The sequence below is a fragment of the Lithobates pipiens genome, unplaced genomic scaffold (genome assembly GCF_037356315.1).
Source record: "Lithobates pipiens isolate NorthernLeopardFrog02 unplaced genomic scaffold, aLitPip1_a1.2 Scaffold_13, whole genome shotgun sequence".
Taxonomy (NCBI): Eukaryota; Metazoa; Chordata; class Amphibia; order Anura; family Ranidae; genus Lithobates; species Lithobates pipiens.
The window spans coordinates 53,498,041-53,515,239 of record NW_027507718.1 but is presented as its reverse complement, the minus strand read 5'-3'; the positions used below and the strand labels follow the sequence as shown (position 1 = coordinate 53,515,239).

Below are 17,199 nucleotides of genomic sequence, written 5' to 3'. Positions count from 1 at the left end.
AAAAAATAATTATCAATAAAAATGCCATAAAACGATCCCCTATTTTGTAGATGCATTAACTTTTGCACAAACCAATCAATATACGCTTATTGCGATTTATTTTTTTTTACCCAAAATATGTAGAAGAATATGTATCGGCCTAAACTGAGGGAAAAAAATGTTTTTAATATTTTTGGGGGGATATTTATTATAGCAAAAAGTAAAAAATAATGCGTTTTTTTCAAAATTGTTGCTATTTTTTGTGTATAGCGCAAAAAATAAAAGCAGAGGTGATGAAATACCACCAAAAGAAAGTTCTATTTGTGGGAAAAAAAGGATGTCAGTTTTGTTTGGGAGCCACGTCGCACGACTGCGAAATTGTCAGTTAAAGTGACGCTGTGCCGAATTGCAAAAAGTGCTCTGGTCAGGAAGGGGGTAAATTCTTCTGGGGCTGAAGTGGTTAAAGTATTATGCCTTAGGTAAACTGATGTGTATTACAAAAAATTTCAATTATTAAAAGCACCACATTTCTTCCTTGTATGTAGTATCACGGTATGGTGTCGCTTAAAGTGGAAGAAGAAAAGCCATCATTTAACTCAACCCAGACAGCCAAGTTATCAGTAAGGAGTCAGAAGAGAATAAAAGTTCCTGCAAAGGACACAGAACTTCCACAGTCAGACAGGGCCATATCTTCTGATACTGCTAAGCAGGTATGTGGCTAATTTTTACAGTAATATTGACTGAGTTTTGTAATACATATGATATGGAAAGACAAAATATGGTTAGTTCATACTGCTGTCTGTTGTTTTATCTCTTCCCCACTTGGGTCCTGCTTCGTTGGCCTTTGAAATGATGGGATTGGTTTGAAATTAGCTTGAGATGCTTCTGATATCATTCAGAATTAATTGACAGGTGTTTTTGACCTGTAGTTGACATCCCTTTGACTTGCTTCAGGCAGGTTTTGCATTCCTATAGGCTTGTAAAGGACTGGAAAACTAGCTGAAAGTGAACCCATTAACACAGGCCATCAAAGTGGGACTAAAATCCACAATGTTGTGGGTGGTAACTTTTTTTAAAATTATCCAGACCTACCTTACTTGCCAAAGCAACACTCGAATGATGCAGCATGCGCATGCAAGGATCACTATACCTTCAGAAGAAAATTGCTAGCAGGTAAGGCAGGGCCTTCTCTGCAACAAAAGCCTACCTTCTATCAATTTTTCAAAGAACTTTAGTTCTGCTTTAGGTGTATGTAGCATTAGTTCAAAATATATTTATATATCTATATTATATATCTAACTCTAGTTATTAAACCCTAATTTTGACTATTTTCTGTTATGTCTTTGTAGGAAAAGGGAATTAACTTTCCTAAGAAGTGTACTCCAGATTTAAAAGGACTCCTGCATTTTGACGATAACAGCCAAAAGCTTTACCAGTGTGATGGTATATCATGGAACATATGGGGAGCTAATGCCAAGGTAATAATGATCTTTATTTTGTTATAGCTGTTTAGAGGGAACTAAACATTACAGATTCATAAATAGGTCTGTGACTTTTTGCTAACAGGTTTGTTATGTTCCCAAAGTTTTTTTTGGGGGTAAGGAAAGTGATTTGGGTCATTTCTGGGTAGGCTAGTGGCATGGCCCACTTTATACCAGCATTTTGTATATGGAGATTTTGGCAGGTTTTAATTTGCCTGGGGTAATAAATGTCAACATATGTTGTTATATTTTGGGACCTAAAGGTTTTACTTAGGGAAGGGGGATAAGGCATATAGAAGCTATGTTGATTTTAACAATAAATAGCAGACAATCGGATTTCAGTTTACTGAAGTCAGGCCAGTGCTAAATTCTGAATGGTTGCTATACTTTTCTGTTCTGTACACATATTCTTTGCTATTTTAAATATGAGGAATGCTAATAAGATAAGTGGTGTTTTTTATTTTTTTATAATTAGGAACTTCAATGTCAGATATTATGAGATATTATGTAATCTTCCACTTCTGGAATATCCCAGTTTACAGGACCCTATTCCACAGTTTCAGAAAGCCTCAGAAAGAACAAGCTTAAAATGGCTGGATTTGACTACTAACTAAATCTTGGCTTAACCTTACAATTTACTGGATGCTTAAAATAATTGTACTTTAATTAGGATATACAGAATTGTTGCTCACACAATACTGCCTTTAATCATAACAGTAAACATTTTTTAAATCATTTTGAGGTAGGAGAGCTGTCGGTACATACAGTAATTAGGGACCAATGCTTTGAATAGCTTGTAAAATCTTGGGATCTTGGTGTAAATTCTAAAGTCTCCCACCCTACCACTGCCTTAGCAAGTGTGGAAAAAGGTGATCCAGTAGTTGGCAAAAAAAAAAAGTTGTAGCAGCAATAATAATAACCATATTATATTATTCAATTTTGTAGTCTCCTGCACACAATTACTAATTCAACCTGCGGTACAACTTGTGAGAATTATACAGCCTCAGGAAGACTGTGTCGAGTTTTCGGGGGTAATTGCAGTGTGCTGGTCAGGTAGGCTGCCGTAAAAGCTCTGAAGGCAATAAATCCACATCTACATGAGGAAGACTTTGCTGAACTGCCACCCAGTAGAAATGCTGCTTGGTGAACATATAAAGCAAGACAGCTGGGACTAGTTGTTAACTGTGCGTACTCCTTCTGTGCATTAGATGTCAGCTCTTCTAGATGGGAGACTTTACAGGGGGTCAGCGTACACTACAATGTCTCCGAACCTTAATATTATAGTACCGAATCTGCCTGGATGGCCTCCCTACTAAGCCCTGTCTCCCACCACCCTGGCCCCATAGCAGCCATATGGGCTGAAATGGTTATAGTTAAGCCCCCCAGATAGGGCTGCATCCAGCTTAGCATGATAAGGAATAATCAACTTCAAATAAAGACCTGACGTAAGTACAGGCATTCTCATAATATATGGCATTGCCCTGTAAACTCTTTTGCAGTGTTTCTCAAACTTTTTTCAGGCAAAGGCACCCTTTAAAATTACACATAACCTCCAGGCACCACATTCTAAAATGCAAAGAAAAAAACAAATAGTTTTACATAATGCAGCAAATTCCACATATGTAGGACACCCAACGTTAGAGGTACTTTACTCTTAAGATAATACACCTTTGCACACTAGTATTGACTAGTATTCCAGCATTCCTCTTCTTTCTCAGTTTCTCTTCTTCACTCAGCTAAAGTGACTCCAATGCTGATGGGGAGGGGCAGGCGAGAGGCAAACAAGGATGCAGGCACCTGACGTCCTCCTTATCAACCAATTACAACATTGGTTATTAGGATGCCAGCAGCTTGCTCTCACGGTGCCCAAGGTTGTAATGCTGCACAATAAAAACCTGTGACTTGTGTAACAAAAATGCAGGCTTGATCCGCTTGCTGGCTTGTTGACAAATTTTGGGCGATTTGGGGCAATTTTTTGGCATTTTGCCAAGGCACCCTTTGAAGAACCTAGAAGGCATCCCAGGATGGTTGAAAAAGACTGCTCTATTGTATGGCCTGTTTATCAATCTATTATTTTGTAACATTTCAAAGATAAAAGTTATGCAAAAAAAAAAAACTGTTATAACAAAATACCTTCAAAGGATGAGAGTGGGTGTGTGGTGGGTTTCTTTCTTCCTCTGTTTTGATGTATTTATGGTTTAGAATTTCTAGTAATTAACAGCCTTTTCCTAGAGTTGCATCCCCAGCTAAACACAATATGGTCATATTAAAGCAGTTTCCACATTGTGGTTTCACATAAGCTCTGTTATTCAGCTGTGCTCAGGCTAAGGTGGTTGAGCCAGTTTCCTGGAAAGAAGCCATTTTTCTATTAATTATAAATTGTATATGTTTCAGGCTACAAAATGTCCATTTGGCTGGACTCCACATGACAGCAGCTGCTACAAACACATCACTGAGCAGAAGGCCACATGGATCACCGCAGCCCGGATATGTCAGGAACAGTAAGAACACTGCTCTATTTTCTGAATTATTAGATCTTTTGTGAAATAAGCCTTCAGTTATGACATGCACCTAACTCAAGTTTATTTTTTTAGAAATAATGAGCACAATGCAGAACTTCTGCAAATGAAATACTATGCAAGGCTGTACGCAGCTTGTCATAAAATTTGATTATACAAAGCATACAGTGAAAGTAAACCACCAACAAAAAAATATATATATATTGGGCTCCCAGAAACTTTTAGCCGTAATGTGATTGTTTGCACAGCATGTTGTCACATTATGACAGGCTTACTGACCAAGATGATCCTTTCCAGCTCTGTGATAGTCATGATCCCTTCCATTGCGTCAATCTTCTCCTGGCCTTTTTTCAGGGTTTAGAATCTTTGACCACTTGTGCATGGGAGTTACTTTGTTTTAGCAAAGAATCGTGCCAAAACTGTATATTAAGCTGCACAGCCTGGTGTACACAAAGAAAAATAAGGCTGACAGGTATCTTGGGTTGAGCAAACCCGAACTGTAAATTTCCCAGACCCGAACCCGAACAATTTACTGTATGTTTGGGTTTGAGTTCGGTGTTCGGTAATGTAATGGCGCTTTTTAAAAATCTGCAGGGCAGCCAATCAACATTTGTTTAACTCATGTGCCCTTAGAAGCCATCACAGCCATGTCTACTAAATGGCATGGCTGTGATTGGCCAGTGCAGCATGTGACCCAGCCTCTATATAAGATAGGGGCACATAGCACAGCACGTCACTCTGCTTTAGATAGTGTAGGGAAAGGTTGCTGCTGCTGCTTTGAGGGAGAGAATTAGATAGGAGTCCTGCTTCAGAAATCGAATTACTCAACGATCTACCTTTATTTTGTTGTGTGGGTGCAGAGCACAATCTTTTTACACTGCCCTGATCCCAGTGCCAGAGAAAAGATAACTTTTATCTGTCTGTTACTTAGGTTGGCGTTGGCAGGCATTTTATGCAAGCTCAGTGCACCAGCACTGCATATGTTACTGTGAGATACACCCTTTAGATACTGTTGGTCTATTCTGCTATTCAAACCATTTAGGGCCCAAAAAAATATTTTGCACTTTTTCCTGCACATCTGTATGTGTGAGATACACACTTTAGATACTGTTCTTCTATTGTGCTATTGAAAAAAATAATAATTTAGGGCAAACATTTTTTTTTTGAATAGCATTTTCTGCAGATCTGTACGCGTGAGATACACCCTTTAGATCAGGGGTGCCCAATAAGTGGCCCGGGGGCCACATGTGGCCCACGGAGCCCTATGATGTGGCCCGCGACTTCCTGCTCTGGGATGGTGGTTTTACAAGCCTAGATCGTAGGTTGCCGACCAACCATCCCAGAGCATCAGTGTTGTGTATGAAGCCGGCGGTAGAGAAAGCAAGAAGCTGCAGAGCAGAGCCGCATAAGCTGATGCTTCCGGTATAGCACCAGCTCCTGTCACAATCGATATCAAATGCACTCTGTCTGGGACAGCAACAGCTGGGGAAAACTGAATGGAATACTTATTAAAGGTGTGTTTGTTACTGAAATCAGTGTATTTATGGGCATATCTGTTCTTCAGTGGTTACTAGGCTGCTGTTAAACTAATCCTACACCTGTGGGTTACCTGCACTCAGCCATACCTGTGGTTTTGGTGCGCTTTCAGAAAGTGCACTATACCATCAGGATATAATAGAAGTCTATGGCAAAGAGCAGCTAACCTGCAGGAAAGCCACAGGTGCACGTGGCGCATCAGTGTGAAAGCAGCCTTAGGACCCAATCGGACCCTCCATTCACCTCTATGTCCATTTACCCCTGCTTACCTTCAATCCAACATGCTAAAAACAAAACAAAAAAACCCCAACAAAAACAGAAGGGGAACGTCAGATAGAATTGGAGGGCCCATAGAGTAGCATGGGCTGTGTCCATATCCGTTCTGCATATGCAGCATAGATACAGACCTGTCATCCACCCATTACACATATTTTGGCTCGCGACCGGTCACTAAGTCGCTTCGATGGCCCTCATTTTTTAAAAAGGTTGGGCACCCCTGCTTTAGATACTGTTGCTCTATTCTGCTATTCTAAAAACACTCATCTAGGGTCACAGTGTCTCCTGCATATCTGTACGTGTTAAATACACACTTTAGATACTGTTCTTCTATTTAACCACTTCAATACAGGGCACTTTCGCCCCCTTCCTTCCCAGCCCAATTTTCAGCTTTCATCGCTCTCGCACTTTCAATGACAATTGCGCGGTCATGCTACACTGTACCCAAATGAAATTTTTATCATTTTGTTCGCACAAATAGAGCTTAATTTGGGTGGTATTTATTCACGACTCAGTTTTTTATTTTTTGCGATATAAGCGCAAAAAAGCATAAATTTGGAAAAAAAACAATATTTTCTTTTTTCTATTTTAAAAGAATTCCAATAAAATCAAATCTTGTCATAAATTTAAGCCAAAATGTATTCTGCTACATGTTTTTGGTAAAAAAAATTCCGTTAAGTGTATAATAATTGGTTTGTGTGATCACGGACATATGTACGCAAATGATCATGTACATATGTGTGCAGGTGATCACATACATATGTGTGCAGATAATCATTGGGACATGTGATTTTAGTGGGACATATGTGGGGGACATGTGTTTATTATTAGGGACATGTGTTTTTATTATTTGGGGACATGTATGTTTTGGGGACATATGTGGGGACTGTTTTTATACTGTGTGGTGTGTGTTGTGTATTACACTAGACTGGTGATCAGTGAGTAAAAAGCTGTAAAAAACAGCTCATACTCACTAATCATCAGCCGGCTGCAGCGATCTGCTCTCCTCTCCTCAGCGATGACTTCTGTGTGAGGAGAGGAGGAGCCGATTGCCTAGCAACCGGCTGTTTGTTTACATCTCATGACGGCCGTGATTGGACACGGCCGTCATGTGATCAGGAGGGCCAATCAGAGAGCCCTCCTGCCGATCTGAGATGCGCCGTGTCCAGGTGACACGGGCGCATCGGGATCGCGCCGCTGCGCGGGCACGCGCGTGCGCGATCCCGCTCCTTCTGATGGACGTTCCTGAACGTCCTATCAAAAGTAGACGGCTCCCACCCGGCCGTATATGTGCATTGGCCGTTTGGGAAGTGGTTAAAAAAAAATTGGCAAAAATTTTTTTGTTTTGAATAGCATTTTCTGCATATCTGTACATGTAAGATACACCCTTTCGATACTGTTGCTCTATTCTTCTATTCTAAAAACACCCATTTAGGGCCAAAAAAATATTTTACAGTGTTTCCTGCATATCTGTACGTGTGAGATACACACTTTAGATACTGTTCTTCTATTATGCTATTCAAAAAACACCCATTTAGGGCAAGATCCTAAATTTGAGAAATATGAGGAGAACGTCAAAGAAGGGACGTGGCCCCGGTCGGGGTGCTGCTGGTGGAGCTCCTGTTGCAGGGAGAAGATGTGGTCGATCTGTGCCAGCTACACGCACAAGTGAAATACCTTCCTCAGGTGCGAGTAGGTGACAGAGCCTGCAGCGGTATTTGGTCGGGCCTAATGCGGCTCTACGAATGTTGAGGCCAGGACAAGTACAGGCGATAGTAGATTGGGTTGCTGACAGTGCCTCCAGTTCCTTCACATTGTCTCCCACCCAGTTTCCTGCTGAAAGATCAAAGTTGGCACCTGCAGCCGATGTCCATCAGTCTTTCACCTCACCCCCTTGCAAATCAGCCAAGCAGTCTGAGCCCCAAATCATGCAGCAGTCTCATCCGGTCAGCGTAACACCTTCACCACCAACTTCAGCCAGGGCTAAATGACAGCAGGCAGTTTTAAATCTTTCCTGTTTGGGGGAAAAACCCCAAAACACGCAGGAGTTGTGGAGGGACATGGAACAATAGACCGATGAGTGGTTGGTGGCAGTGAGCCTCAAGCCCGGCCTGGTGGTGTGCGATAATGGGTGAAATCTCGTAGCAGCTCTGGGCCTAGCCGGTTTGACGCACATGCCTTGCCTGGTGCATGTGCTGAACTTGGTGGTCGTGAGGTTCCTTAAAATTTACCCCGATATGCCAGAGCTGCTGCAGAAAGTGCGGGCCGTCTTTGCGCACTTTCGGCATTCTCACCCTGCTGCTGCTCGCCTGTCAGCGCTCCAGCGTAACTTCGGCCTTCCCGCTCACCGCCTCATATGTGACATGCCCACAAGGTGGAACTCCACCTTGCACATGCTGGCCAGACTGTGCGAGCAGCAGCAGGGGATAGTGGAGTTTCAGCTGCAGCATGCACACGTGAGTTGCTCTGCGGAACAGCACCACTTCACCACCAATAACTGGGCCTCCATGCGAGACCTGTGTGCCTTGTTGCGCTGTTTCGAGTACTCCACGGCCAGTGCCGATGATGCCATTCTCAGTGTTACTATCCCAGTTCTATGCCTCCTTGAAAAAGCGATTCGGGCAATGATGGAAGAGGATGTGGCACAGGAGGAGGAGAAGCAGGCGGAAGAGGGGTCATTTCCAAGGCTTTAAGGGCAGTCATTCACAAGTGGCTACGAGGGTGGGTTCCTGCACCAACAAACGCCAGGTACACAATTGTCCAGCAAGGGCACAGTTCTGGAGGATGACGAGGTGGAGGAGGAGGAGGAAATGGAGGAGGAGGAACCATGTTCACAGCAGGGTGGCACCCAGACCAGCTCATGGCCATCACTGATGCATGGCTGGGGGAATACAGAGGACACAGACGATACATCTCCCACAGAGGACAGCTTTTCGTTGCCTCAGGGCAGCCTGACACACATGAGTGATTACACGCTGCAGTGTCTCTGCAACGACCGCCGAGTTGCCCACATTCTAACTGGTGCTGATTACTGGGTGGCCACGCTGCTGGATCCCCATTACAAGGACAACGTACCATCTTTAATTCCCTCACTGGAGCATGATCGTAAGATGCGCGAGTACAAGCGCACACTCGTAGACGCGCTGCTGGTGGCATTCCCACCTGACAGCGGGGGCACAGTGGAAGCACAAGGCGAAAGCAGAGGAGGAGGAAGAGGTTGTCAACACAGCCGGGGCACCGCCGGCACCGCATGGCCGAAATGTGGAAAAGCTTTGTCAGCACGCCACAAGAACCAGCACCACCAGCTGACATGGAACGTCTTAGCAGGAGGCAGCATTTTACCAACATGGTGGAGCAGTATGTGTGCACACACCTACATGTAATGACTGATGAGTCTGCCCCCTTCAACTTCTGGGTCTCCAAATTGAGCACATGGCCTGAGCTTGCCCTTTATGCCTTGGAGGTGCTGGCCTGCCCTGCAGCCAGTGTATTATCTGAACATGTATTTAGCACGGCAGGGGGCATTATCACAGACAAGCGCAGCTGCCTGTCCAGAGCCTATGTGGACAAGCTCACGTTCATTAAAATGAACCAGGCATGGATCCCACAGGACTGGTACGTACCTTGTGCAGAATAGACATGTATACCGGTGTTCTGACAAAAACTGTCTGGCCATTGGATAGTGTCCGCCCCGTACTGCGCAGGCACAGAGCTTCTCCGAAGGTCAACGGCACCTGCGCAGTGAGTGCAGGTTTAAGCCCCACCATCCAAGTGGACATACGGTAGCACATAGTAACAGGGCCCCCCGGGTTTGTCCTTCCAGAGTTTTTGTAGGAAGTGAGAGATCTGAACTTTCTGAGGCGGGTAGGTCTAACTTTTTGTTGCAGTAGGATAGGGTGAAGGGGCCTGTCATTGTAAAGAAGTGTCCGATTCGGTATAGCTCCATATCCAACCATCATTTAAATGCTAGGATATTTTCTCCAGGCGGAAAGGCTGGATTGTTGAAGATATGTGTCAATGGTTTATATGGAGAAACTAAAGCGGAGCTCAAATGTAAAGAGTCCCAGAGAGCGTACATGTGAGAGAGGGTGGGGACCATTATCGGAGGGCGGGTTTTCGGGTTTGACCAGAGAAGGTAGTCAAGGGTGTATTGTGTGCTTTTCTATTTGCACCCAGTCTGGTTTCTCATACCTGGAATAAATTACAGACATTTGGGATATTCTGGCTGATATCTGGCTGTATTTGTGTAGGTGGGGTAATCCTAGACCCCCTCTTTTCCTATGTAAATAAAGAGTCTGTCTCCCCACTGTCAGAATACAGTAGCTCTGTAGGGAGGACTCCCCATCCACATTGAAAGTGTGGATGAGGGAATCGAGTCAGTTTTTTTTGTTCAACACACAGGTTGAAGGAAAATAAATTGTATTATCTTTGGGCTTCCCTACAGTCTCTTCTTTCATACAAAGCCTGGCGGTCAGCACTTTTAGAAAATGAGAGTAATAATTTGCTTATTTATTGGCTGAAGAAGGAAAGACAGGTAAATGAAGACTGATGCTGCAGACTATATTTAAATGACTGACAATCTGAAATAATAACCTGAAGTTTAACTACTTCAATACCAGGCACTTACCCCCCTTCTTGTCCAAGCCGATTTTCAGCTTTCTGCGCTGTCGCTGTTTAAATTACAATTGCGCGGTCATGCTACACTGTACCCAGCTTTCTTTTGGTGGTATTTGATCATCTCTGCAATTTTTTTTTGTTGATAAACCAATAAAAAAAGGCCGAAAATTTTGAAAAAATTAAGTTTTGCTTTTGTTTCTGTTATAAAATTTTGTAAATAAGTAAGTTTTCTCTTTCACTGATGGGCACTGATAAGGTGGCACTAATGGGCACTGGTAAGGTGGCATCGATGAGGTGGCACCAATGAGTGGGCACTGACGGGCACAAATGATGGGCACTGATATGTGGCACTAATGGACACTGATGAGGTGGCACCAATGAGCGGGCACAGATGATGGGCACTGATAGGTGACACTGATGGGCACTGAAAGGCTACAAAGATGGGTACTTATGGGTGGCACTGATAGGCAGCACTGCTGGGCACTGATGGGCATTGATATGAGACACTGATTGGCACTGATACACAGCACTGATATGCTGCACTGATGGGCATCCCTGGTGGCACTGGCAGTAGTAGGTATTGTGAGTGGGCACTAATTGACAGCTGCCTGGGCATTGATTGGCAGCTGCCTTGGTGCAGATTTGCATTTCCCTGGTGGACTAGGGGGCATACTTGGTGGTCCAGTGTGGATGGCCATCCTGGTGGTCCTGGGCGGCATGATGGTGGTCCTGGGCAGGATCCAACAATCAGCTCAGACCCCCCCTTGTAGAGAGAGCAGCCGATAGGCTCTCTTCTACTCACGTCTCTCAGATGCGACTGAGGAAAAGCTGATCAACGGCTCTTCCTGTTTACATCGTGATCAGCCGTGATTGGACAACGCTGATCACACGGTAAAGGGCCTCCATCGGAGGCTCCTTACTGAGATCGGTGTAGCTGTGTGTCAGACTGACACACTGCCCCACCGATCGCTGTGATGTGTGCCCACATGGGTGTGCAGCGGCTGTTATCCTGCTGGACATCATATGACGCCCAGTCAGGATAACTGAACTACCGACCGGCAATCATTCTGCTATAGGCCGGGTGGGAAGTGGCTAACCACTTCAATACCAGGCACTTAGACACCTTCCTGCCCAAGCCAATTTTCAGCTCTGTAGCAATTTGAATGACAATTGCGTAGTCATACAACACTATACCCAAACAATTTTTTTATCATTTTGTTCCCACAAATAGAGCTTTCTTTTGGTGGTATTTGATCACGTCTGCGATTTTTTTTATTTTTTATTTTTTATTTTTTGTGCAACAAATTAAAAAAGACCGAAAATTTTGAAAAAAAAACAAATTTTTCTTTGTTTCTGTTAAAATTTTTTGTAAATAAGTACGTTTTCTCCTTCAATGACGTGCACTGATATGGCGGCACTGATGGGCACCGATGTGGTGGCACTGATGGGCACTGGTATGTAGCACTGATGGGCACTCATAGGTGGCACTGATGGGCGCTCATAGGCGTCACTGATGGGCACTTTTGTTTGACACTGATGGGTACTTATGGGTGGCACGGATAGGTGGCATGGATGGGCACTGATAGGTGGGCACTAATGGGCACGGATGGGCAGTGATGGGTGGCACTGATGACACTGATGGATGGCATTGCTGGGTGATGGGTGGCACTGATGACACTGATTGGTACATGATGGTGCCAGTCAGTGCCCATTTGTGGGCAGTGACTGGCACAGGTTGGGCATCATTTGCACATGTGGATGGCCAGGTGGTACATACCTGGCCATCCACATGTTGCCCACTTCCCTGGTGGTCCTAGTGGAGTCCCTGGTGGTCCAGTGTGGGTATCTAAGGGGGGGGGGGGGCTGCGCTGATAAACAGCGCTGTTGACTTTTCCTGTTGAAATCGTGATCAGCCATGATTGACAGACTGACACACCGCTCCACCAATAGCCGCGATGTGCGCCCCCCACGGGCGCACAGTGGCATGTTGTCCTGAAGGACGTCATGACGCCCATGACGTCATTCTGCTGTAGGCCAGGTGGGAAGTGGTTAAAGGAGTTGTAAAGGTATTTTATTTTAATACATTATATGCATTAAAATAAAAAGCCGTCTGTGTGTAGCAGCACCCCTAACACTCACCTGAGCCCCCTCTCTGTCCAGCGATGTCTAGGAGTCCCTTGGCCATCCAGGACTCCCACCCCCAATTAGCTGAGACCCAGAAGTGGCACCATTGGCTCCCGCAGCTGTCAATCAAAGTTAGTTAGCCAATCAGGGGAGAGAGGGGGCGGGCCCAAATGGCAGCTCCATGTCTGAATTAACACACGGAGCTGCAGCTTGGCTCAGGTGCTCCAATAGCAAGCTGCTTGTTGTGAGGGAGGAGCAAGGAGCAGGGAAGATGGACCTGAGAAAAGGAGGATCTGGGCTGCTCTGTGCAACTCCACTGCACAGGGCAGGTAAGTATAACGTATGTTATTTTGTTTTTAAAACAGGACTTTACAATCACTTTAGGGTGGGGTTTACACTTATGCAAATTAGATATGGGTTTCCTGCATCCAATTCACATGCCAGGAGACTGTGACCAGCTCTCAATGGAGTCAGTTCACTCAGATCCGGGCAGCCGGGGAGCACGCCTAAAAGGGTCCTGCGTGTCTTTGGCTCTGTTTCAGATGCAAATTCAGGCAAAAATGTGGACCTGATTCGCACCTTAAATGGTGAAAAGAGAAGCACCGGACCCCCTGCTTTAAGCTACGGCTGCAGCTATTGTGATCCCAGCATAAAGCTGAACTCCAGGCAAAAAAAAAAAAAAAAAAAAACAACATAAACTGGTGTAATACATATAACAGAGAAGTTTCTTTGCCAAATAAATTGATTTTCTTTCATCCAGTCCTGAGATTTATACAGCCCTCTTACACAACACAGCCATATGGATGACAGTGCTTACAGATAAGGAATAGAGTGGTGTCATTTGTCAACTCTCAGCCATCTTACTGGACAGTGAAGCAGCAGCAGTCTAATGGCCATCTCTGCTCACTCTGATTTTTCCTAATAGCAGTATGTTCTTTGTCAAAAATATTGCTTGTAGCATTTTTAATTGGCTCCGAGTCCTGCCCCTTCTGTCTAAATATGAGCAACATTGTATAAGGGACTGCAAGAGGATGATACCAGGTAAAATGGAGGTACATTAGCTTACACTATCGGCAGCTTAAAAAAAGTTAAATAGCTACAAGACCTGCATTCATTTGGGTCCTTTAAATCTGCCTGGATTTCAGATTGAATGTCTAGCTCTGTCAGACTGAACCATATTGTTGTCAGATAATGCTAACAATGATAGGACCGGGCATTTGAAAATATTTGTGTATAAACATAGTAGATATAAAGTTGTAAAAAGTTATATCACATAAAAATCTAGGAGAGTAAATATGTATGTTCATGTATTTCCGATTTTGCTCCAATGCAGGTACCAGGCAACACTTGTAGATATCTTCAGTAAAGAACAGATGGATTGGCTGTGGAAGTTCAGTGGAAGAAAGTCCTTTTGGATAGGCATGTATTTTTAATCATAAATAAAATCTTATAATTGCCCTTCACTTCTACTACGTGGATGAGAATACTACATCTTCATATTACTCACATTTGTTATGACACTGCTACAAGGAGTGTCGCTAATACCATTGGAGCCATGGGTGCTTACGTCTCTGAGATCTACAGCATCTCTCCCAAACAGGCTCATACATGTATCATGAAATTACACACTACGTCCAAGAAAAATTAACACAACCTTATTGTTTCAGCACAATCTAAGGCCACTCTACTCAGGCATGTTTCACTGCCTAGTGGGGTTTATTCATAGAGTAAGAAGACATTAGGATTTGGGGGTATTTATATGCATGTTACAACGTTCCCATTTATTTATCAAGGATAATCTGTCTAGTTTCATTACTCATATACTAAATGCAGTGTGCTATAAATAAAAATTACCCCTCTCTACCCCCAATATAAACCACACAATGTTGTTAGAATATCAAGAATATAAAATCATATTAAAATAATAAACATTTTATACAAAATATACATTTATATCTTAAATAATCTTTCATTCATTTCAATTTTCCCCAAAAAGAGAGTTAAACGTGACACTAAACAATATCTTTATATATATATATTTTCCTACATATAGTGGCGGCTAGAGATGAGCCAAACACCCCCCCCGGTTTAGTTTGCACAAGAACACGCAAACGGGCAAAAAGTTTGAGCGAACATTCAAACCCTATTAAAGTCTATGGGACACGAACATGAAAAATCAAGTGTTAATTTAAAGGCTTATATGCAAGTTATTGCCATAAAAAGTGTATGGGGACCCGGGTACTGCCACAGGGGACATGTATCAATGCAAAAAATAGTTTTTAAAACGATAATTTTTTTCAGGAGCAGTGATTTTAATAATGCTTAAAGTGAAACAATAAAAATGAAATATTCCTTTAAATATCATGCCTGGGGGGTCCCCTTAGTCTGCCTGTAAAGTGGCGCATCTGTGCAATGTGTAGAACAGTGCTGCAGCAAAATTACATTTCTAAAGCAAAACATGTCATTTAAACTTGCTCGCAGCTATAATGTATTGCCCCGGCAAAAAACAAAAAAAAAATCAGGGAAAAATTGGCATGGGTTCCCCCTCAGTCCCTTACCAGGCCCGTCGGATCTGGTATGGATTTAAAGAAGAACTCCATGCCAAAAAAAAAAAAAAGTAATTTAAACTTGCTCGCGGCTGTTATGTATTGTGTGGGTCCCCCCAAAATTAATACCAGACCCTTATCCGAGCATGCAGCCTGGAGGACAGGTTAGGGGGGCGAGAGAGCCCTTTTCCTTAATTTCCCCCTCCTGAACCATACCAGGCAACATGCCCTCAACATGGGGAGGGTGCTTTGGGCCCCCCCCCCCAAAGCACCCTGTCCCCATGTTGATGGGGACAAGAACCTCTTCCCAACTACCCAGCCATTGGTTGTCGGGGTCTTCGGGCAGGGGTAGCAAGTACCAGTGGGTGAATAGTCATCCATCGTACCATAGTACCACTGTATTATACAATAGGTAACAACCTAAGGCATGTGACATGTGATCATCACATGCCTTAGGTTGTTACTTATTGTATAATACGGCGGTACTATACGATGGATGACCATACACCCACTGGAACTTGCTAACATTGATGGCGCTTAACAGAATTTTGGCATTATTTGATACCCTGGTAATTGCACGATTTGATACTCCCACTATCCAAACCTGGCGGATATGGCTTTCACCAGGTAGCTGTTACACTTGACTGGCCTTTGTGGCCGAGTCCTGACCACGGCATCATGTCGCGATCATCCGTATAAGCATCTGCGGTCTCAAATTGGATGAAATTGTAGATGCATGCGGTGCCTTTGAAGAAGCAGGAATCTGCGAAACATGTCGGCCCTTCTGCCTATCCAAGCATCTTGCTATTTTCTGTATCCAGTAGGATGCATGCACTATACTGTCACCATTTCAGGAGGCCACAAGGATGGTGAGCGGTGACAATGCATGCATCAGTTACACAATCCCTGTTGTGTTCCTGCTGGAGCAGACTCAGGCCCACTTTATGCAGACACCATTGTTCCTACATCACAGAACACACAAGAGGAGAGGGAGGAGGATTCTGGCAGTTTTCAAGGCATTGAAGTAGAGGAAGACATACGTCAAACAGTAAGAGATGATTTTCCATCCCCAGAACCCTCGCGAATAGTACGTGGCTGGGAGGAGGCAGTTCCAGATACTGTAATCTTCAGTGACCCTGAGGATTACAGTGTGTAAATTTATGTCAGTATTATATTGTATATCCCTGTATGTTGTGGTCATTCAGGTGCTTATCTAATAGTTTTTTGAAATTATCAATGCTCCCCGCTGAAACCACTGCCTGTGGAAGGGAATTCCATACCCTTACCTCTATAGGGTTACAGTGTCACGGTGCTACTGAAACCCAAAGCCCAATTTTTTCGCACCTGTTCCTTCTATCCAAAATCTGTGAAAAATACACCAGAATTTATCCAATAAATCTCTAATCTTGTTCCCAGTGCACGCCATTGTGGCCTCATCATACAAAGTGGCTCCCCAAGCCGGTGCTTGCAAAATAAAGAAAGCTTGCAGGGAAAATTTCATTTTTTGGGCTTTATAAATGCAATTATTGCTGCAGCAGCTTATATACACAGTACAGATGTGCCACTTTACAGGTAGACTATGACCCGGTTCGCATAGGGGCAACTTGTCAAGTCGCGCCAACCATTCTGTACAATGGAACTGTTCTAATAGGAGCGGCTCAAGTCGGTTCAACTTAGAAAAATGTTCCTGTACTACTTTGGGGCGACTTCGAATCGGCTTGCATTGACTTCTATACAGAGGTGGCTTCAAAGTTGTTCGAACCGGCCCTGTGTGAATCGGCTCTAAGGACACCCCCCCAGGCACTATATTGAAAGGAATTTTTCATTTTTATGCTTTCACTTTAAGCATCAATAAATCACTGCTGTGGCTCCCAAACAAAATTGACGTCCTTTTTTTCTCACAAACAGAGCTTTCTTTTGGTGGTATTTGATCACCCCTGCGGTTTTTATTTTTTGCGCTATAAACAAAAAAAGAGCGACAATTTTGAAAAAAACGCATTCTTTTTTACTTTTTGCTATAATAAATATCCCCCAAAAATGTATAAAAAAAATTTTTTTCCTTAGTTTAGGCCGATAAGTATTCTTCATATTTTTGGTAAAACAAAACGCAATAAGCGATTA

General features: G+C 43.5%; 1 protein-coding gene across 1 annotated transcript in view; it reads left to right on the top strand.

Moving 5' to 3' along the window:
* Positions 1-17,199, top strand: part of FREM1 (FRAS1 related extracellular matrix 1) — a 225,320-nt gene that overhangs the window by 199,772 nt on the left and 8,349 nt on the right. The window contains exons 33-36 of the mRNA XM_077475118.1: positions 525-689; positions 1,329-1,457; positions 3,855-3,961; positions 13,866-13,951. Of these exons, the coding sequence (XP_077331244.1) occupies positions 525-689; positions 1,329-1,457; positions 3,855-3,961; positions 13,866-13,951 (487 nt within the window). The remainder of the gene's footprint in view (positions 1-524; positions 690-1,328; positions 1,458-3,854; positions 3,962-13,865; positions 13,952-17,199) is intronic.